The 23,798-nt window shown below is 47.4% G+C and overlaps 1 protein-coding gene across 3 annotated transcripts in view; it reads right to left on the reverse strand.

Annotated features, from left to right (window-relative positions):
* oplah (5-oxoprolinase, ATP-hydrolysing) overlaps positions 1-23,798 on the reverse strand; it is a 115,682-nt gene that overhangs the window by 65,863 nt on the left and 26,021 nt on the right. For all 3 annotated transcript variants that reach the window (XM_073055166.1, XM_073055167.1, XM_073055168.1), the window contains exons 7-11: positions 23,605-23,770; positions 15,227-15,365; positions 10,476-10,543; positions 6,637-6,923; positions 1,059-1,171 (exon numbers count right to left, since the gene is read on the reverse strand). In XM_073055166.1, coding sequence (XP_072911267.1) covers positions 1,059-1,171; positions 6,637-6,923; positions 10,476-10,543; positions 15,227-15,365; positions 23,605-23,770 — 773 coding nt within the window. The remainder of the gene's footprint in view (positions 1-1,058; positions 1,172-6,636; positions 6,924-10,475; positions 10,544-15,226; positions 15,366-23,604; positions 23,771-23,798) is intronic.

The following is a 23,798-nucleotide window of genomic DNA, read 5'->3' on the forward strand; positions in this document are numbered from 1 at the left end:
ATTGATAATAGCTGGGGTCACCCGTCTTGTAAAGACACTGCCCAGAAGAAGGCGATGGCAAACCATTTGCCAAGAACAATCATGGTCACGGAAAGACCATGATCACCCATGTCATATGATGATGACGATGCTGATTTGCACTTTGACAATTAATTTACTTTGAACTTTGAGGTTGAGGGGCAGTGGGGGAAGAAGCGAAAGGGGGAGTGAGATAGGAAAGAGAGAGAAAAGACAGAAAGGGGAGAAGGTACAAGAAACAGGGTGGGGAAGAGAGATAAAGACAGAGAGAATGAATGCTGAGAAGCATAGTGAGAGACAAAGGTAGAAATAGAGAGACAGTGTAAGTGAGAGGACCCAAGGAGAAGAGAGCGAGTGAAAGGATGCACAGACAACTTTATTCACCTTACCTTTCGGAATACAAGGAATTTGCTGTGGTGTTTTGGTCAGGGCGTGTCAGGAAATGATAATATAGTGGTGGCTGGAGGTGTGGAGGGGTGGGTTTGTGGGTGAGGGTGTTGATCAGCCTTTCTGCTTGGGGAAAGTATCTGTTTATGAGTCTGGTGGTCCTGGTGTGGATGCCATGTAGTCTCCTCCCTGATGGGAGTGGGACAGACAGTCCATGAGCAAGGTGGGTGAGTGGGATCTTTCATGATGTTACTGACCCTGTTCCAGCACCTTTCTATGCCCTTGATGGTGGGTAGGCTGGTGCCCGTGATGTGCCAGGCAGCCTTGAATACCGTAGTGTTGCTCCCAATGATGAAACCATTCATCAATAGAATGAAGGACAGACATTAATCAGTAATGAAAGACAATGCGTCACGGAGATATAGGTTAATAAGAGGTGACCAGGAGGGGTTGAGTGGGGGGGGGGGGGGGGAGAGTGGTAGGAGGAGAGTGGGGGGGAGAGTGGGGGGGGAGAGTGGGGGGGAGAGTGGGGGGGAGAGTGGGGGGGAGAGTGGGGGGGGGAGAGTGAGAGAGTGAGAAAGAGAGTACGACAGAATGTGGTTAATACAGTGTTTCACTGGCCCTTATACGAAGGAGTGTTCGAGTGTACCTACTTGTGAATGAAGACCGTCTTCATCCCCAGGGACCGGGCAATGGCACAGGCATGTTGTCCTCCAGCTCCACCAAAACATGCTAGCACATGGCGTGAAGTGTCGTGGCCTTTGGCCTGTGATGAGAGAGCAGAAGCTCAGAGTCCTACACTCAGCACTGAGGGATCCTACTGTCTACACCCGCTGGTTACTGCTTTGCCAGGCCACATCACCGTCCCTCCCTCTGCTCCATTTCCCAAAATGTTCCAGCCCTCACTCAGCAGGTCGAGCAGGTTCGATGGGGGAATAGAACTATGGCACCTTCTCCCTTCCTTTCCAGTCCTGAAGAAGAGTCTCAGCCAGAAACTATTCATTTCCAAAGATGCTGCTGAATTCCTCCAGCATTTTGTGCGTTACTCTGAATTTCCAGCATCTGCAGAAGCTTGTGAACAAATCCAGTTAAAACTCTCCACAAGGACAGACATCAGATCACAACCTCAGAACACAGGACCTCCTTTAGAACAGAGATGAGGAAGAATTTCTTTAGCCAGAGGATGGTGAATCTGTGGAATTCATTGGCACAGACGTCTGTGGAGATTAAGTTAATGAGTATACTTAGAGTGGATTTTGACAGGTTCGATTAGTCAGGGCGTCAAACCTCTGATTGCATGTTACAAGAAGGTGGAAGTAAATCAGACATGATGGAATAGCAGAACAGACTTGATTGGCCACATGGCTTAATTCTGCTCCAGGTATTATAGTCTTACGAATGGGAGTGGAGATTATCACTCCACCTCAGTCCTAATGCAGGGTCTCTTCCTCTCCCCATCCCCGTCTTCCCTCCCCATCCCCATCCCCCCCCCCATCCATCTGCCACTCTCCCCTGCTCATCTTGGTCTTCACTCCCTCCGTCTGCTCGGTTCCCCCTCCGTCCCCCTCCCCATCACCCCGTCTCCCTCCCCAAATCCCCCTTCTGTCTCCCTCCTCCCCCTCCCCATTGTTCTCTCCCTCTATCCCTCTCCATCTCTCCACCCCATTTCCCCCACTCCAGCCAATTGCCCTCTCTGTCCCCCCTTGCCCTACACTTTGACCCTCAGGAGAATGCAAACTGAAATATCTTCACTCGGCGTGGTGAGTTTGGAAGGAGCTGCCGGGTGAATTGGTGGAGGGGGGTTTGAAGCAACATTCGGGTGAATTGGTGGGGGGGGTTTGAAGCAACATTCGGATGTATCGGTGGGGGGGGGGGTTTGAAGCAACATTCGGGTGAATTGGTGGGAGGGGGGTTTGAAGCAACATTCGGGTGAATTGGTGGGGGGGGGGGGTTTGAAGCAACATTCGGGTGAATTGGTGGGGGGGGGGGTTTGAAGCAACATTCGGGTGAATTGGTGGGGGGGGGGGGTTTTGAAGCAACATTCGGGTGAATTGGTGGAGGGGGGGTTTGAAGCAACATTCGGGTGAATTGGTGGGGGGGGTTTGAAGCAACATTCGGGTGAATTGGTGGAGGGGGGGTTTGAAGCAACATTCGGGTGAATTGGTGGAGGGGGGTTTGAAGCAACATTCGGGTGAATTGGTGGGGGGGGTTTGAAGCAACATTCTGGTGAATTGGTGGGGGGGGTTTGAAGCAACATTCGGGTGAATTGGTGGGAGGGGGGTTTGAAGCAACATTCGGGTGAATTGGTGGGGGGGGTTTGAAGCAACATTCGGGTGAATCGGTGGGAGGGGGGGTTTGAAGCAACATTCGGGTGAATCGGTGGTGGGGGTTTGAAGCAACATTCGGGTGAATTGGTGGAGGGGGGGTTTGAAGCAACATTCGGGTGAATTGGTGGAGGGGGGTTTGAAGCAACATTCGGGTGAATTGGTGGGGGGGGTTTGAAGCAACATTCGGGTGAATTGGTGGAGGGGGGGTTTGAAGCAACATTCGGGTGAATTGGTGGAGGGGGGTTTGAAGCAACATTCGGGTGAATTGGTGGGGGGGGTTTGAAGCAACATTCTGGTGAATTGGTGGGGGGGGTTTGAAGCAACATTCGGGTGAATTGGTGGGGGGATTTGAAGCAACATTCGGGTGAATTGGTGGAGGGGGGGTTTGAAGCAACATTCGGGTGAATTGGTGGGGGGATTTGAAGCAACATTCGGGTGAATTGGTGGAGGGAGGTTTGAAGCAACATTCGGGTGAATCGGTGGGAGGGGGGTTTGAAGCAACATTCGGGTGAATTGGTGGGAGGGGGGTTTGAAGCAACATTCGGGTGAATTGGTGGAGGGGGGGTTTGAAGCAACATTCGGGTGAATTGGTGGGGGGGGTTTGAAGCAACATTCGGGTGAATTGGTGGAGGGGGGTTTGAAGCAACATTCGGGTGAATTGGTGGAGGGGGGTTTGAAGCAACATTCGGGTGAATTGGTGGGGGGGGGGTTTGAAGCAACATTCGGGTGGAGGAGGGGGGTTTGAAGCAACATTCGGGTGAATTGGTGGGGGGGGGGTTTGAAGCAACATTCGGGTGAATTGGTGGGAGGGGGGGGTTTGAAGCAACATTCGGGTGAATTGGTGGAGGGGGGGTTTGAAGCAACATTCTGGTGAATTGGTGGGGGGGGGGGTTTGAAGCAACATTCGGGTGAATTGGTGGAGGGGGGTTTGAAGCAACATTCTGGTGAATTGGAGGGGGGGGGGTTTGAAGCAACATTCGGGTGAATCGGTGGGAGGGGGGGTTTGAAGCAACATTCGGGTGAATTGGTGGGGGGGGTTTGAAGCAACATTCGGGTGAATTGGTGGGGGGGGGGTTTGAAGCAACATTCGGGTGAATTGGTGGGGAGGGGGGGTTTGAAGCAACATTCGGGTGAATTGGTGGGGGGGGGTTTGAAGCAACATTCGGGTGAATTGGTGGGAGGGGGGTTTGAAGCAACATTCGGGTGAATCGGTGGGAGGGGGGTTTGAAGCAACATTCGGGGTGAATCGGTGGGAGGGGGGTTTGAAGCAACATTCGGGTGAATTGGTGGGTGGGGGGGTTTGAAGCAACATTCGGGTGAATTGGTGGAGGGGGGGTTTGAAGCAACATTCGGGTGAATCGGTGGGAGGGGGGTTTGAAGCAACATTCGGGTGAATCGGTGGGAGGGGGGGTTTGAAGCAACATTCGGGTGAATCGGTGGGAGGGGGTTTGAAGCAACATTCGGGGTGAATTGGTGGGAGGGGGGGGTTTGAAGCAACATTCGGGTGAATTGGTGGAGGGGGGTTTGAAGCAACATTCTGGTGAATTGGTGGGGGGGGGGTTTGAAGCAACATTCGGGTGAATTGGTGGGTGGGGGGTTTGAAGCAACATTCGGGTGAATTGGTGGAGGGGGGTTTGAAGCAACATTCTGGTGAATTGGTGGGGGGGGGGGTTTGAAGCAACATTCGGGTGAATCGGTGGAGGGGGGTTTGAAGCAACATTCGGGTGAATTGGTGGGGGGGGTTTTGAAGCAACATTCGGGTGAATTGGTGGAGGGGGGTTTGAAGCAACATTCGGGTGAATTGGTGGGGGGGGGGTTTGAAGCAACATTCGGGTGAATTGGGTGGGTGGGGGGTTTGAAGCAACATTCGGGTGAATTGGTGGGGGGGGGGTTTGAAGCAACATTCGGGAGAATTGGTGGGAGGGGGGTTTGAAGCAACATTCGGGTGAATCGGTGGGAGGGGGGTTTGAAGCAACATTCGGGTGAATTGGTGGGGGGGGGGTTTGAAGCAACATTCGGGTGAATTGGTGGGGGGGGGTTTGAAGCAACATTCGGGAGAATTGGTGGGAGGGGGGTTTGAAGCAACATTCGGGTGAATTGGTGGAGGGGGGTTTGAAGCAACATTCGGGTGAATTGGTGGGAGGGGGGTTTGAAGCAACATTCGGGTGAATTGGTGGGAGGGGGGTTTGAAGCAACATTCGGGTGAATTGGTGAAGGGGGGTTTGAAGCAACATTCGGGTGTATTGGTGGGAGGAGGGTTTGAAGCAACATTCAGGTGAATTGGTGGGAGGGGGATTTGAAGCAACATTCGGGTGAATCGGTGGGAGGGGGGTTTGAAGCAACATTCGGGTGAATTGGTGGGAGGGGGGTTTGAAGCAACATTCGGGTGAATTGGTGGGTGGGGGGTTTGAAGCAACATTCGGGTGAATTGGTGGGGGGGGGGTTTGAAGCAACATTCGGGTGTATTGGTGGGAGGAGGGTTTGAAGCAACATTCAGGTGAATTGGTGGGAGGGGGATTTGAAGCAACATTCGGGTGAATCGGTGGGAGGGGGGTTTGAAGCAACATTCGGGTGAATTGGTGGGGGGGGGGGTTTGAAGCAACATTCGGGTGTATTGGTGGGAGGAGGGTTTGAAGCAACATTCAGGTGAATTGGTGGGAGGGGGATTTGAAGCAACATTCGGGTGAATTGGTGGAGGGGGGGTTTGAAGCAACATTCTGATGAATTGGTGGAGGGGGGTTTGAAGCAACATTCTGGTGAATTGGTGGGAGGGGGGGTTTGAAGCAACATTCGGGTGAATTGGTGGAGGGGGGGTTTGAAGCAACATTCTGATGAATTGGTGGAGGGGGGTTTGAAGCAACATTCGGGTGAATTGGTGGGGGGGGTTTGAAGCAACATTCGGATGAATTGGTGGGGGGGGGGTTTGAAGCAACATTCTGATGAATTGGTGGAGGGGGGTTTGAAGCAACATTCTGGTGAATTGGTGGGGGGTTTGAAGTAACATTCGGGTGAATTGGTGAAGGGGGGGTTGAAGTAACATTCGGGTGAATTGGTGGAGGGGGGTTTGAAGCAACATTCGGGTGAATTGGTGGGAGGGGGGTTTGAAGCACCATTCGGGTGAATCGGTGGGAGGGTTTGAAGCAACATTCGGGTGAATTGGTGGAGGGGGGGTTTGAAGCAACATTCGGGTGAATTGGTGGGAGGGGGGTTTGAAGCACCATTCGGGTGAATCGGTGGGAGGGTTTGAAGCAACATTCGGGTGAATTGGTGGAGGGAGGTTTGAAGCAACATTCGGGTGAATTGGTGGTGGGGGTTTGAAGCAACATTCGGGTGAATCGGTGGTGGGGGTTTGAAGCAACATTCGGGTGAATTGGTGGAGGGGGGGTTTGAAGCAACATTCGGGTGAATTGGTGGAGGGGGGGTTTGAAGCAACATTCGGGTGAATTGGTGGGAGGGGGGGTTTGAAGTAACATTCGGGTGAATTGGTGGAGGGGGGGTTTGAAGCAACATTCGGGTGAATTGGTGGGAGGGGGGTTTGAAGTAACATTCGGGTGAATTGGTGAAGGGGGGTTTGAAGCAACATTCGGGTGAATCGGTGGGAGGGGGATTTGAAGCAACATTTGGTAGTTTGGGTCAGTGGGGGGGATAGGAGGGTGGAGGCTGAGGAGCAGGTGTGGGTCAATGGGACTAACAGAGTAACAGTTTGGCACGGATTAGGCAGCCACAGTGCCTGTGCTGTCGATCTCTGTGATTCAGGTTCCGAGGACCAAAGTGTGGTCCTTAAACACTGACACCCATCCTGCCTGCCACAATGGTCAGGGACACGGACGAGCCAGTTCAGGGGTTGGTCGGTCAGCTGTGATGGAACTGACTCAAAGGGCTGAGCGGCCTAATCTGCTCTTACCTGAGTCAGGGCTCGTATCGGCCGGCACATTGACTCATTCGCCACCCGGATGAACCCCAGGGCCACTTCCTCCACGGTCATTTGCGATTGGCCGGAGCCCTTCACCTCGCCGCGTTGCGACTGGCTGGACAGGAAGCCGTTGACCTGCTCTGTGACCTTCCGGAACTCCTTGAGGGCCCCTTCCCTCCACAGTGGCTGGTCCTCGGTGGCCCCAAAGATCTTGGGAAAGTAATCCGGCAATAGTCGTCCCAGACAGAGGTTGGCATCGGTGATGGTGAGAGGTCCCCCTGGAGAAACAGCACCTCCCGCTTTATTTATTGGGAAACAGTGCGGAACAGGCTCTTCCAGCCACCCCCCCCCCAGCAAACCGCCATTAACTCCAACCTCATCACAGGATAATTTACAATAACCGGTCTTTGGACTGTGGGAGGGAACCTACTTGGTCACGGGGGACGTACAATCTGCTTACATTGGAACTGAACTCCGACACCCCAAGCTACCCCACCATTGGTGCCCCACTCCACACAATGAATATTCAGCTGCCAAGGCTCCTCGTTCAAGAACTCCCCCCCTCCCCAGCTCCCGTACTCCGTAGAGAAACAGGGCAGCAGAGGGGTAGGGACACTGAGCTTCTCCAGCCCTCACAGGGTGGTTCCAAACCTCTTAGAATGGAAGCTGCTCTGGCTTTACAGTTGTACAGGCCAGGGGCAGGCCATTTGGCCCATCATGTCCATGTTGATCTCACTGCCCATCTACACTAACCCAAGTCTACATCCTATAGGAGCGATACCTACCCGTTGTACTACGACTGTTGAACAGTTCCCTGGTACGGTGAGATCTTTACGTGGCTCTGCACTGAACTAGGCTGTGGCCCGCTCCGTCCTCTCTCACTTTCCCTCTGAATGCTATTTGCCTACTTTTACTGTTTGCACAATTTGTTTTTTTCCCCTCTCTCGGCACATTGAGAGTTTGACTGTCTTTGTTTTAAAATGGGTTCTATTGGGTTTCTTTATTTTGTGGCTGCCTGTGATCAGAATCAGGTTTATTATCACCGGCATCTGACATGAAATTTGTTCACTTAGCAGCAGCAGTTCAATGCAATACATAATCTAGCAGAGAGAGAAAAAAAATAAAACATAATAATAAAGTGAATCAATTACGTATGTTGAATAGATTATTAAAAAATGTGCAAAAATAGAAATACTGTATATTCAAAAAGTGAGGTAGTGTCCAAAGATTCAAAGTCCATTTAGGAATCAGATGGCAGAGGGGAAGAAGCTGTTCCTGAATCGCTGAGTGTGCACCTTCAGGCTTCTGTATCTCCCACCTGATGGTAACAGTGAGAAAAGGGCATGCCCTGGGTGCTGGAGGTCTTTAATAATGGACGCTGCCTTTCTGAGACACCGCTCCCTGATGACGTCCTGGATACTTTGTAGGCTAGTGCCCAAGATGGAGCTGACTAGAATTACAACCCTCTGCAGCTTCTTTCAGTCTTTTGCAGTAATCCTTCTACACCAGACAGTGATGCCTGTCAGAATGCTCCCCACAGTACAACGATTGAAGTTTTTGTGTGCATTTGTTGACATGTCAAATCTCTTCAAGCTCCTAATAAAGTATAGTCACTGTCTTGTCTTCTTTATGACTACATCGATATGTTGGGACCAGGTTAGATCCTCAGAGATCCTGACACCCAGGAACTTGAAACTGCTCACTCTCTCCACTTCTGATCCCTCTATGAGGATTGGTGTGTGCTCCTTCCTCTTACCCTTCCTGAAGTCCACAATCAGCTCTTTCATCTTACTGATGTTGACGTTGTATATAGTATATGCACTTTGATAATAAATGTACTTTGAACTTTGGACTCATAATTAATCTTGTTATGACCTTGCACCTTATAGTCTGCCTGCACTGCACTCGTCTCTGTAACTGTTACATTTTATTCTGCACTCTTTGCAATATAAATGTCTTTAAAACAGGTTACCCCGGGCAAACTGGAGCACCTGATTAGCTGCCCCACCAATCAGGGTCATGAGAGGCCATGGGAGCTGATGGTGGACGGTCGTACGAGCAGCCGGTGCAAATCATAGGTCCTAGTTATGCGACCACTGACACCAGGCAGACAATCTCTGAAGAGTATCGATAATGGTTGGAGTCACCCATCTTGTAAAGACACTGCCCAGAAGAGAGCAAAGGCAAACCACTTCTGTAGAAAATATTGCCAAGCACAATTGTGGAGATGGAAAGACCGTGATCGCCCACGTCATACAACACAGCAGATATCGATGATGGTGAAAGGGAAATAAACATCGATGCTTATTTATTTCCATAAATATTGCCTGGCCTGCTGAGTTCCTCCAGCACTTTGTGTGTTACTCTGGGTTTCCAGCATCTGCACAATCTCGTGTTTGATCTTGCATTCTGTAAGTATTTGTCCTCAGTGCGTTGTACACTGAAATGATCTGTAAGGACGATGAGCTGGAGAACGTTTTCATTGTCCCACAGTACACATGGCAATAACAAACCAATTTAGCAAGTTCAAATCAAATTTAGTTTCCATAGATACAGCGAACAGTGTTCCTCTGGGGCCAAGATGCAAAACCAAACAAAATAACGAGCAAATAAGCATACTCAAGTAAAAAAAAAATTCATAAACATAGTCCAAGACCCTCAGCGACACCCTGACAATCACTGGTACAGTGTTCCAGCAGTGTGCAGATACACACTGTCAACCAACCCAGCCTGTCATTCCACTGCCCATACACGAGAGGGCAGCACCAATGGGAGGCAGCAGGGACGAGGCTAGGCAACGTGCACACCAGGACTACCAGACTCAAAAACAAGAACTTTTCCCCAAGCAGCAAGGCTGATCAACGCCTCCACCCCTCCTCTATCATTCCCCGTCAGTCTCCTCATGTATGGCCCAGTGTCACTTCATGGACATAACGATTAGTCCATGTATAGAAGCTATAAGATACACACTAACCGATATATTTATATTTATCGAGTTTTTATTATCATTATATTCTTCATCGCACTGTGTTTTTTTTGTGCTGCATCAGATCCACAGTAACAATTATTTCTCCTTTACACTTGTGTACTAGAAATGACATTAAACAATCTTCAATCTATCAGGTCATGGCTCAGCCTCACTCCAGGGGTAAAACAAGGCCAACTTATCTAATCTTCCAGTCCAGGCAACATCCTGGTGAATCTCTGGGTGATGATGCAAGGTTGTTCTCTGAATCACAAGGGACCTTCTGACCTTAGTGCCCTTCTCCAGATTCGGACTCGTGCCTTCTCTCCCCACCCACTCACATCCTGAAACGGGAGAGGCTTGGAGGAGCCCGGCAGAGCCAGGAGTGCTGAGGCCGGCTAGCAGCCTCTCTCCCCACACCTGCTCACTCTCCCATCACCATGATTTTGATAGTCTCCCACACACACTTCTTGTCCACCTCTGACTTACAACAGCCCACAAGACACAGCAGCAGAATCAGGCCCTTCAGCCCATCGAATTTCACTCCACCATTCCATCCTAGTCGATTTATTATCCCTCTCAATCCCATTGTCCTGCCTCTCCCCGTAACCTTTGACGCCCTGACTAATCAAGAACATTTCAACCTCTGCTTTAAAGGCACCCAGTGCTCTGGTCAGTGCTAACAGAACAGGACAGAGCACTCTGGCCAGCTGCTGCTGGAGGCCTGTGCCCCAGTCGGGATAACAGGCTGAAGCAGGTGTCTAGGCAGTGTGACCAGGCACCGAACGGTAATGGTTAACATCCAGCAGGTGAACAGTTACAGGTGGGCGATGAGCAGACTTTGCTCAGGGGTGGAGTTGCTGACCTTTTCTGTAGCATGCAGGTCCTGGGTGTGCCCCAGCCGACTCCGGACCAACGGCAAACAGCCCTGACCTAGAAGAGGAAACGCAAGAGTCAGTAATATGGAGAGAGCTGCCCCTGGCAGTCTGACATTTTAATGTCCAATCAAGCACACTTCATCATTCAGCTGGTCTGCTCTCCTCTCCTCGCTGTTACTGTTGTATTCGTTATTACCATGGGTTACTTAGAGAGGGAAGCCCATCTCCCCTACTGGGGCACAGGCTACCGACAGCAGAGCACCAGAGGCCTCTGACCTGGGTCTTTCAAGAATTGAAAGATTCTGGCATTGTACCAGATGACTGGAAAATTGCTATTTAAGAAGGGTGGGAGGCAGCAGAAAGGAAACTTATAGACCTGTTAGCCTGACATTGGTGGTTGGGAAGTTGTTGGAATTGATAGTTAGGGATGAGATTATGGAGTACCTGGAAGCACATGACAAGATAGGCCAAAGCCAGCATGGTTTCCTGAAAGGAAGATCCTGCCTGACAAGCCTACTGCAATTCTTTGAGGAAATTACAAGCAGGGTAGACAAAGGAGATGCAGTAGATGTGGTGTACTTGGATTTTCAGAGGGACTTTGACAAGGAGCCACACATGAGGCTGCTTAGCAAGATAAGAGCCCGTGGAATTACAGGAAAGTTACTAGCATGGGTAAAGCATTGGCTAGTCGGCAGAAAACAGAGAGTTGGAATAAAGGGATCATACTCTGGCAGGCTGCCGGTTACCAGTGGAGTTGGGACTGTTACTTTTTACGATGGATGTCAATGATTTGGACTATGGGATTAATGGATTTGTGGCTAAATTTTTACAAGGGTGTTGCCTGGATTGGGGAGCGCGCTTTATGAAAACAGGTTGAGTGCACTCGGCCTTTTCTCCTTGGAGTGACGGAGGATGAGAGGTGACCTGGTAGAGGTGTATAAGATGATGAGAGGCATTGATCATGTGGATAGTCAGAGGCTTTTTCCCAGGGCTGAAATGGCTGCCACAAGATGATACAGGTTTAAGGTGCTTGGGAGTAGGTACAGAGGAGATGTCAGGGTTAAGTTTTTTACTCAGAGAGTGGTGAGTGCGTGGAATGGGCTGCCAGCAACGGCAGTGGAGGTAGATATGATAGGGTCTTTTAAGAGACTCCTGGACAGGTACATGGAGCTTAGAAAAATAGAGGGCTATGGGTAACCCTAGTAATTTCTAATGTTCGGCACAACTTCGTGGGCCAAATGGCCTGTATTGTGCTGTAGGTTTTCTATGTTTTTTTTTAAATTTGCCAATGGTACAAAGATAGGGGGAGGAGAGGGTAGTTTTGAGGAAACAGAGAGCCTGCAGAGAGACTTAGATAGTTTAGGGGAATGGGCAAAGAAGTGGCAAATGAGATACAATGTGGGAAAGTGTATGGTCATGCACTTCGGTTATTTAGGTGGGGAGAGAATTCAAACAGCAGAGGTGTAGACACTTGAGAGTCCTTGTGCAAGATGCACTAAAGGCTAACCTGCAGGTTGAGTTCAACCCTAATAAGTGTGAAGTGGTTCATTTTGTAGGTCAAATATGATGGCAGAATATAGTATTAATGGTGAGACTCTTGGCAGTGTGGAGGATCAGAGGGATCTTGGGGTCCGAGTCCATTGGACACTCAAAGCAGCTGCGCAGGTTGACTCTGTGGTTAAGGCGGCGAACAGTGTATTGGCCTTAATCAATCATGGGATTGAGTTTAAGAGCGAAGAGGTAATGTTGCAGCTATATAGGACCCTGGTCAGACCCCACTTGGAATACTCTGGTCGCATCACTACAGGAAGGATGTGAAAGCCATAGAAAGGGTGCAGAGGAGATTTACAAGGATGTTGCCTGGATTGGAGAGCATGCCTCATGTGAATAGGTTGAGTGAACTCGGCCTTTTCTCCTTGGAGTGATGGAGGATGAGAGGTAACCGGATAGAGGTGTATAAGATGATGAGAGGCATTGATCATGTGGATAGTCAGAGGCTTTTTCCCAGGGCTGAAATGGCTAGCATGAGAGGGCAGTTTTAAGGTGCTTGGAAGTAGGCACAGAGGAGATATCAGGGTTTTTTTTAATGCAGAGAGGGGTGAGTGCATGGAATGGGCTGCCAGCGGCGGTGATGGAGGCAGAAATGATAGACTCCTGGATGATGACATGGAGCTTAGAAAAATAGAGGACACATTTCACCACATTTCAATGGTTTTCTAACAATAGCATGTTTAAACTTGGAAAAAAGTAGGAACAGTACTATGGATCCTTCGGTTAAATTTGAAGAAGCTTGGCCATTTATTAAGAGGCCATTTATTCAATATTTTCATATGATGCAAGTTGAATCCTTTTTTAGTAATTTTTTTTGTTGTTCATGTATAGAGGAGCGGAGTTAACGACAAATTATAATTTTAACCGATGAAATATGGCAGGCCAGACTTTGTTGTTTTTTTCAGTTTAGCCTTTTTTTAGTTTAGGGTTTTTTTCCCTCTCTTTTTATAAGATATCTTTTTCATGGTTAGTTACTAAGAGATTGGGAGGCTAAACCCCAGTTGTTACTTGGAATCTGTTTGTACATGTTAACCGTTATTAATGTAATCCCCATCTTTACGTACCATTATCAATATTGCTGTGTTTATTAATTTGAAATTTAATAAAAAGATTGAAAAAGAAAGAAAGCAAATAGAGGGCTATGGGTAAAGCCTAGGTAGTTCTAAGGTAGGACACGTTTGGGACAGCTTGTGGGCCGAAGGGTTTGTATTATGATGTATGTTTTCTCTGTTTCTATGTGTTGTTGAGGCTCTATAAGGGACTTGAGAGACCACACTTGGAGTATTGTGTGCAGTTTTGGGCTCCTTAATTTAGAAAGGATATACTGACATTGGAGAGGGTTCAGAGAAAATTCACAAGAATGATTCCAGGAATGAAGGGGTTACTATATGATGAATGTCTGGCAGCTCTTGGGCTATCTTCCCTGGAGTTCAGGAGAATGAGGGGGAATCTCATAGAAACATTCTGAATATTAAAAGATCTGAACAGATTAGATATGACAATGTAATGGTGTGGCAAAACATCAAATTTCACAACATACGCCATATACACGAGAGCTCCCAGCAGTGACAACCCCCAGTCCAACGATGTGCACAGAGTGACGACAGTGATAAAACTTTAATAATAACTTATTCATAGAGCACTTCTCACACAGACGATGTAGTTCAAGGTGTATTACAATAGGATAAGAGTACAAATGTGAAAATGAAATTTTAAAAATAAACATGAAAATAAAAGATAAAAAATGTTCGTTTAAAGCAAGGTTAGATAAATAGGTTTTGAGCTGGTGTTTAAAAGTGTCGACTGAGTCTGCATCCCTTATAGATTTCGGGTTTGAATTCCAGTTTAGGAACGTAGTTCAAAAAAGCTGACTTGCCGATTATCTTTCAAGGGAGATGGTTTAAGAGACCAGCGGGAGAAGATCTGAGAGTTCGAACAGGATTAGAAAACAAAAACAATTCTGTGTTGTACTCCAGATCATTGAGAGCTTTAAAAACAAGTAAGGGAACTTTAAAACCAGTTTGAAAATATACAGGAAGTCAATGCAGAGTAGTTAGGACAGGAGAGATATGTTCTCTCATCCTGGTTTGAGTTAAAAGTCCAGCAGCGGCATTCTGAATGAGGTGAAGTTTGTCAAAAGATTGTCTTGGAAGGCCAGTAAAAAGTGTATTGCAGTAATCCGGTCTGTTCAATATAAAAGTGTGAATTTATTTTCCAGCATCATTCTGTCACAGAAACAGACATACCTTTACAATATTTCCTGTGTAGAAATGCTGCTCTGGTCACTTTCTTTATGTGGGATTTAAACTTCAAATCAGAATCAAGGATAACTTGTTACTTCTGATGTCACAAGTGGAGCAAAATTCCCAGGTTTATCAAGAAGTTTATCTCATCTGGCTTTGGTATTTCAGTTTTATCTTCATTTAGTTCTAGGAATTTATTGTTCATCCATTTGTTTGCTGCAGACATACCAGAAGTCAGAAAGACGGAGTTACTGTACCATCATCAGGGTCAGCCCAGATACACAATTGTGTGTCATCCGCATAGCAGTGGAACTCAAGTTTGTGCCCTCGAACTAATTAAAGGTACTACCAGAGAGGCCAACCCAGCTCTCAAGTTCATCTCGGAGAACGTTGTGGTCAGTTGTGTCGAAGGCAGTACCTAGATTGAGGAGGGTTAGAACTGAGACCTTGTTGGTGTCAGTGTTGAGCTCGAGGTCGCTGGCCAGTTTAGTAAGTGCCATCTCCGTGATGTGGTTTGCACGAAAACCAGAGTGAAGCTCTTGTAGAAAATTGCTCTCATTCAGAAAATTGTTCAGTTGGTTGAAAACTACTTACTCAAGAGTCTTGCCCAGGAAGGGGAGATTTGAATGTGGCCTGTAGTTAGCTAGCACCTCACTCACAAAGTTTGGTTTTTAAAGTAGGAGATTAACAGCTGCAGGTATGTGAAAGATCTCAATGCTTCAAGGGGCGTGCTAATAATTGTCCTAACAGAATTGAAAGCACTATTGAAAGGATCTTTAAAACGAGTGGTAGGGACAAGGTTGAGACAACAAGTAGACGGTTTACTCGTTGTTACTACCTTATAGAGTTCTGAATCGAAAACACTTGTAAAATGTTGACGTGGCTGCCGATATTAAACCCAACTCTGATTCTGGGCCAGGAGAGGGCGTCGCGTCTCAGCGTACCTGAAGGAAAGCACAGAGCCTCCGCCCGCTGCCACCGTATTGATGTCCAGCTGGGGCGCCTGGATGGTGACCCCTGCAGTCGTGGCTTCAAACACGTGCTCAAACTTGCCGGCATATCGACTCACGTCTGTCGACGTGCCTAAGGGAGACAGAAGAAATGAAAGACAGGGTTGTTGTGGGTGCTGAATTAGGGTCTAAAATGTCATTTTTCTTATCAACAAACATATATATCACCATATACAATCCTGAGATTCATTTTCTTGTGGGCATTCATACCAAATACAAAGAAACACAAGAGGGTAAGAAATAGGAGCAGGAGTAGGCCATCCGGCCCACCGAGCTTACCCCGCCATTCAATAAGATCATGGCTGATCTGTCCGTAAACTTAGCTCCATCTACCTGCCTTTTCCCCATAACCCTTATTTCCCTTACTATGTAAAAACCTATCTAACTGTTCCTTAAATACATTTAGTGAAGAAGCCTCAACTGCTTCCCAGGGCAGAGAATTCCACAGATTCACCACTCTCTGGGAAAAACAGTTCCTCCTCATCTCCGTCCGAAATCTACTCCCCCGAATCTTGAGGCCGTGTCCCCTAGTTCTAGTCTCACCTATCAGTGAAAACAACTTTCCTGCCTCTACCTCATCTATCCCTTTCATAATTTTATATATTTCTATAAGATCTCTCATTCTTCTGAATTCTAGCCAGTACAGTCCCAGGCGACTCAATTTGAGCTCATCGTCTAACCCCCTCATCTCTGGAATCAACCTGGTGAACCTCCTCTGCACTGACTCCAAAGCCAGTGTATCCTTCCTCAAGTAAGGAGACCAGAACTGCACAAAGTACTCCAGGTGCAGCCTCACCAGTACCCTGTACACTTGCAGTATTAGCTCCCTGCTCTTAAATTCAATCCCTCTAGCAATGGCCAACATCCCATTTGCCTTCTTGATAGCCTGCTGCACCTGCAAACCAACCTTTTGTGATTCATACACAAGCACTCCCAAGTCCCTCTGCACAACAGCATGCTGCAATCTTTCACCATTTAAATAATAAATCAGCTTTTTCATCTTGCCTTCCAAAGTGGATGATCTCGTGTTTACCAACATTGTACTCCATCTGCCAGACCCTTGCCCACTCACTTAATATATCCAAGTCTCTCCGCAAACTCTTCATATCTTCTGCACAATTTGCTTTTCCATTCAATTTGTTATCAGCAAACTTGGATACACTACACTCAGTCCCCTCTTCCAGATTGTTAATGTATATCATGAACAATTGTGGGCCCAGCACCAACCCCTGTAGCACACCACTCACCACTGATTGCCAACCAGAGTAACACCCGTGTATCCCAACTCTGTTTTCTAACAGTTACCCAATCCTCTATCCATGCTAATACATCACCCCCAACTCTATGCATCCTTATCTTATGGACAAGTCTTTTCTGTGGCACCTTATCGAACGCCTTCTGGAAATCTGAGTAAATAACATCCATCTGTTCCCCTCTATCCACTGCGCTCATTCTATCCTCAAAGAACTCCAGTAAGTTTGTCAAACAGGACCTGCCTTTGCTGAATCCATGCTGTGTCTGTCTGATGGATCCATTTCTTTCCAGATGCCTCACTATTCCTTCTTTAATGAAAGCTTCAAGTATTTTCCCAACTACAAATGTTGAACTAACTGGCCAAGAGTTACCTGCCTTTTGCCTACATCCTTTTTTGAACAGTGGCATGATATTCAACATCTTGCAGTCTGCTAGGACCTGCCCAAAGATTAGAGAATTTTGGCAAATCATCACCAAAGCCTCTACTGTAACCTCTGCCTTTTCTTTCAGTACTCTGGGATGCATTCCATCAGGACCAGGGGGCTTTTCTATCTTCAGGCCCACAAGTTTGCTCAGCACTACCTCTTTAGTGTATCGAGGTCCTCACCTCCCATCGCATCCACAACATCTCTCTTTGGCATGATAGATGTGTCCTCCACCATGAAGATTGACACAAAATATTCATTCAAAGCCTCTGCCATTTCCTCATTACCCAATATCAATTCCCCCTTCTCGTCCTCCAAGGGACCTACACCCTCTTTAGCCACCCTTTTCTACTTTATGTAATTAGAAAAACTTTTTCTATCCATTTTTATATTTTGTGCTAGTTTATTTTCAGAATCTATCTTCCCTTTCTTTATTACTCACTTAGTGGTTCTTTGTTCCTTTTTAAAGTTTTCCCAATCTTCCCGTTTTTCACTACTCTCGGTGACTTTGTACACACGAGCTTTTAGTTTGCTGCCTTCTTTTATTTCCATAGTTATCCAAGGCTGGCTCTCCACACACCCCTACCGTGCTTGCTTTTAACTGGAATATACTTCTGTTCAGCACCGTGAAAAATCTCTTTAAAAGTCTTCCACCGTTCCTCAATCATCCCACCATATAGCTGGTGTTCCCAGTCTACCCTATCCAACTCCTCCCTCACCCATTGTAGCCTCCATTGTTTAGGCATCATACACTGGTTTTAGATCAAACTATTGCACCCTCCATTTGTATGAGAAACTCAATCATACTGTGATCACTCTTTCCAAGAGGCTCCCTAACTACAAGATTGCTAATTTTACCTGTTACATTGCACAGGACCAGATCCAAGATCGCAGATCTCAGATAACTCAACAGACTCAATGAAAAATACCCACTCGCTGGACAAACAACCGTGTGCAATGTGGATCATGCCCTGGCATGTAAACAGCAAAGCCCTTGAACAGAAAGTCCTACAAAAAGTAGTGGATACAGCCCAGTCCATCACGGGTAGAGCTCTCCCCACCATTGAGCACATCTACACTGAGTGCTGTCACAAGGAAGCAACATCCATCATCAGGGACAAACCCCACCCAGGACATGCTCTCTTCTCACTGCTGCCATCCGGAACAAGGTACAGGGGCCTTGGGACTCTCACCACCAGGTTCAGGAGCAGTTATTATTCCTCAACCATCATGCTCCTGAAACAAGGTGGATAACTTCACTTGCCCCATCACTGAACTGTTCCCACAACCTACGGACTCACTTTCAAAGACTCTCCATCTCATGTTCTCGATATTATTTATTACTATTTCTTTGCTTTAGGATTTGCAGTTTGTTGCCTTTTGCACGCTGGTTGAACGCCCAAGTTGGTGTGGTCTTTCATTGATTCTATTTTGGATTACTGAGTATGCCAACAGGAAGATGAATCTCATGGTTGTCTATGGAAACATATGTACTTTCATAATAAATTTACTTTGAACTTTCAAAGACAACAAACTGCAAATACAAAAAACAAGCAAGCAGTTTAATTTTATTTATGCTTCCTGATCAAAGGAAGATATATTCGTGTTACCTTGATATTCAGTTCCTTGCAGCCACTTAGAGAAGTATTGAGAAAAATCAAGATTCAAGTTTTCTTATTGTCATTTGCTAGTGCGCAAGTGTAAAGGAGAACAGAATTGTTGTTACCCCAATACAAAAACCGATATATACACGCACACTTGGAAATATGCTTGCATCATCTCCACCGGGGAATCACTGGCTACATCACAGCCTGGAATGCTCTAGAATGGCAAAGCCTACAGAAGGTGCTGGAGACAGTCCAGTCCGTCACAGGAAAAGCCCTCCTCGTCATCGAGCACATCTGCAAGGAGCACAGCCACAAGAAAGCAGCGTCCATTATCAAGGACCCCCCATCATCTAGGCCATGCTCTTTTCTTGTCTCTAGCTTGGGCAGGAGGTACAGGAACCTTCACCAGGTTCAGCAACAGTTATCACCCAACAACCACGAGGCTCCTGAACCAGTGAGGATAACATCACCCACAACATTCGGACTCACTCTCAAGAACTCTTTACAACTCATGTTCTCAGTGTCATTTTTCTTTGCATGGTTTGTCTGCTTTTGCACGTTAGTTGTTTAACTTTCTGTGGTTATGTATAGCTTCTGTTGCATGCAGAACCTGTCGATGATGACGGATAACGACTCTAGTTTCATTGACAAATATACCTACAGAGTCATCGGTCCTCACGTCTCCTCCCTGCACGGAACTCCAATCCCAGAACTTGCTAACAACCACAGATACCCTTCATCTTACGTCCACATCATTGGCCTTCCCTGAGCCTTAACCACTCTCCGTTCCCAAACCTGCCTTATGAACCAAATCAGAGCCATGACCACAGCTCAGCGACATCTTGACCGTAGGTCTCATGTAATCTTTCACGCTTTGTGAAGTCATCATCAGCGTTCGGGGGGGGGGAGGAGGGGGGGGGCCGCAGGATTATTGACAACAAGCTACTGACTTCCGCTCTGTGTTCATTTGTAACAGAGATGAAACTTGAAACCCTGACAACGTAAATACACTGAAGCTCCAAAATGCTTCGGTGTAAAGGCTGTGGAACGTCTATTATTTAGAGTGTTTATGAATTATATTCATTAGCACATAATTAATTACAATTATATTAACATAGATTTCAATATTAGATTAGCATAATTTCAAAATTCTATGAACATTAAATAAAAGTCCAGCTGCGCGATAGCAAAGGCTACGTGTGTGGGAGCATTTCCGTTACCGTGAGGCCACGCCCCCGTGCGGCTTGGAGGGGACAGTGTACACTCCCGCACCCAGCATCACTTTATGTAACTACAACAAGCTGTTCCTATGACCACACTCAGTTATCTGTACACTGTGTTTGATAGGATTGTATTTATTGTGATGTTTTATGTTACATCGGACCTGGAGTGACAGTCATTGTACTGAAGAATGAAAATAACCAAGCTAAGCTGCCCTGTGGCAGACAGAAAGGCTGCACAACGGGTCGTCAAAATCGCCCTGAGCATCACCGGCACCAGCCTACCCACCATCAAGGACGTCCTGTGTATACAGGAAAGGGCCAGTAACATGATGAGCGATTTCTCCCCACCCACCCTGCTCACAGACTGTCTGTCCCACTCCCATCAGGGAGGAGGCTACGTAGCATCCACACCAGACTCAAAATCTGTTACTTTCCCCAAGCAGCAAGGCTGATCAACACCTCCACCCACTAACCCAGCCCTCCACACCCCCAAACACTTTATCATTTCCTGTCAGTCACCTTATGTACAGACACTCCTGTGTCTAGCGTCACTTTAAGGACATACAATTAATCTATATAACCCATCTTATTTATTTTTATTTACTGTGTTTTTTGAATTATTACTTTCTTTAGGTGTCGAAACGGCTGTTGTGATGCGTCTAGTGTGGTAGGTAGTGCTCGTCACTCTCACTTTCAGCTGCTACCGCTGGCTAGCAGTCCTGCGAAAAGGAGAGCTGAACGTCTCCCTGCCTGCCAGGATGTAGCCGCTTCAGCAACAAGCCTTGTAGTGCCTCCTCGCTGGCGACACACGGAAACGGAACTCCTTTTGTTCTCAGGCTGAACTACAGAGGAAGGCGGGAGGTCTGGCCCCTGCACACGTAGCATGCAGGCCCACTGGTGTGTGGACACACCCTAGTGCTCTTGCATCAGATCCCCAGCTATGGGCAAACGGCTCCACTGCCTTGTGGGCAGTCTCGGGAGAGACGAAGGCTACGGGAATAAACCCAGACAGCAAATCTGGAGTGGAGCCCCTCAGGCAGCTGGACATCATTGAACATCCGGTAGCTCCCGCAGCAAAGCTGGTGCCAAACGTATTGCTTCATAAGCTCTCCTTTGGACAACACTGGTGAGGCCAAGAGGGAGATCTCGCTGCCTGGGCACCTCAGGACCTCCATACCTTCCATCCAGGCTTGTGATGATGATCGTCATCTACCATTGTCCTTTGAGACAGATGGATGCCAACCAACCAATTGTGTTCTTGTTTTTGATCTGCTTCAGATCCAGAGTAACAATCAGTTTGTTCTCCCTTACACTAATGTGCTGGAAATGACATAAACAATCTGGAGTCTTACACAACTGTGAATCTTGTAAATGCTTTCAAACAAGTGGTGTACAGGGATATCCACATTCCCTGAACATCAAAACCCTTCAATTTAAAACTAATTTCTATTCTTTTTACCAAAGTTGATGACCCCAAATATTTCCACCTCCCATTCACTCAATCGATCTACTACCTACTGTTAAGGTTTCTCTGCATCCTCCCCACAACTCAAACTGATATCCAGCCTTTCATCCCCACTAGGCCACAGGCTGCCGAAAGCAGCTCAGCAGAGTCTCTGTCCTGGGCCAGCTTTCCACGTTGAACCCAGGTGTAGCCCATCTTGGTGTATCATTCTTCTCCCAGGGATGGGATCTTTGCAGCTTCTGTCGCTCTGGGTTTTACCAGGATGGGTCACTCTCATACCCAACCCTCCTCCTCTCACAGCCGAACAGCCCATGGCAGAGTTGTATAGCCTTGTTTCAGCAGTAAATCTGGAACAGATTCCACTCGGTCTGTGAAGTTGGTGTAAAGAGGCACCGACTTCATGGACCCTGTACGGATTACAGAGGAGGAGGTGTTTGTTGCCCTGAGGCAAATCAGGGTGGATAAAACCTCAGGCCTGACAAATCCCTCAGATCCTGCAGAAGGGAAGTGCAGAAATTGCCAAGACCCTAGCAGAAATATTTAAAACATACTTACTGACAGGAAATGTACCAGAGGATTGGAGGACAGCCAATATTGTTCCACTGTTTAGGAAACACTCTAAACATAAACCAGGAAATTCTACAGTGGCGAGTCCAACATCAGTTGTGGGGAAGTTAATGGGCGGTCTTCTAGGGCCGGATATGAGATTTTCAAGGATGTTACCAGGAAAGTGGATGAAGGCAAGGCAAATAATGTTGTCTACATGGACTTTAGACCCCACGTGGGAGGTTGGTTAAGAAGTTTTTGTCACTTGAAATTTAGAATGAGGTAGTAAATCGCATTAGACATTGGCATCGTGGAGAAGTCAAAGAGTGGTTGTAGATGGGTGCCTCTTTGACTGGAGGACTGTGACTAGCGGTGTGCTGCAGAGATCAGTGCTGGGCTTGTCATCGATATCAATGATCTGGATGACAATGTGGTTAACTGGATCAGCACATTTGTGGATGATGCCAAGATTGATGGTGTGGTATACAACGAGGAGGAATATCGGAGCTTGCTGTGGGATCGGCATCAGCTTGGAAAATGGGCTGAAAAATGGCAGATGGGATTTAATGCAGACACGTGTGAGTGTTGCACCTTGGTAGGACAAACTAGGATAGGTGTTATACAGAGAACAGCAGCGCGTTGAGGAGTGTGGTTAAAAGAAAGGTTCTGGGAGGACAGGACAATAATTCATTGAAATTGGCCTCACAGGTAGACAGGGTCATCAAGAACATTTCTGGTCACATTGGCCCTTCATAAATCAAAGTACTGAGTGCAGGAGTTGGGATGTTATGTTGAGGTTGTACAAGACTTTGGTGAGGCCTAATTTGGAGTATTGTGTGCGGTTTTGGTCACCCACCTACAGGAAAGATGTAAATAAGGTTGAAAGAGTGCAGAGAAAATTTACAAATACCTGAGTTATAAGGAAAGCTTGGACAGGTTAGGACTTTATTTCCTGGAACATTGAAGAAGTAATTGAGGGATACAAGCAAGCAGGCTTTTTCCATCGAGGCTGGGCTGATTGACAACCAGAGGTCATGGGTTAAGGGTGAAAGGTGAGAGGTCAAAGGAACGCGAAGGGAAATTTCTTCACTCAGAGGGTCATGAGTGTGTGGGATGATCTGCCAGCAGAAGTGGTGCTTGCGAGCTCATTTTCAACATTTAAGCAAAGTTAAGATAGGTAGATGGAAAATAGGGGTATGGAGGGCTGTGGCCCCAGTGCAGGTCGATGGGGCTAGGCAGTTTAAATGGTTCAGCACGGACTAAATGGGCTGTTTCTGTGCTGTACTTTTCTGTGACTGACAGGGAGTTAGGGGATAATCCTGGGGATGGGATGATCTCAGAATCTGGTTTATTATCACTGACATATGTTGGAAAATGTGTTGTTTTGCACAGCGGTACAGAGCAATATATAATAACAAGCCTTTCAATCTCAGGAAGGGTAACATAGAACAACAAATCATAAGGAGTGCAAAGAGGGAGGGAAACTACTGGGGCACTGCCCGTGGATTCATTGATGAGGGAGGGGAAGAAACTCTTCAGGCTCCTGTACCTCCTTCCAGACGGCATCCTGGGTGAGGGGAGCCCTCAATGATGGACGCTGCTTTTTTGAGGCACCTCCTTTTGAAGGTGTCCTGGATGCTGGGGAGGGTAGTGCTCATGATGGAGCTGAATTTTCTGAAGATTTTTACAGTCCTGTGCAGCGGCCCCTCCGTACCAGACGGTGATGCAGCCAGTCAGGATGCTCTCCATGGTACATCTGAGAGTTTAAATGCTAAAGATTTGAGACACTCACCGCCCATGTCGAAGCCGATGACAGCCTCTGCTCCGGCCCATCCGTGCGTGGTGACCGCGTAGCCTACAACCCCTCCTGCTGGTCCAGACAGGATTGCCCGAGACCCGTTAAACTTGTCCATGGGGGTGAGGCCCCCGTCTGACCGCATAAACAGAACCCGCACGTCCTGGAGTGGGGGGAGAGAGAGAGCAGGC

Source organism: Hemitrygon akajei, chromosome 8 (assembly GCF_048418815.1).
Source record: "Hemitrygon akajei chromosome 8, sHemAka1.3, whole genome shotgun sequence".
NCBI lineage: Eukaryota > Metazoa > Chordata > Chondrichthyes > Myliobatiformes > Dasyatidae > Hemitrygon > Hemitrygon akajei.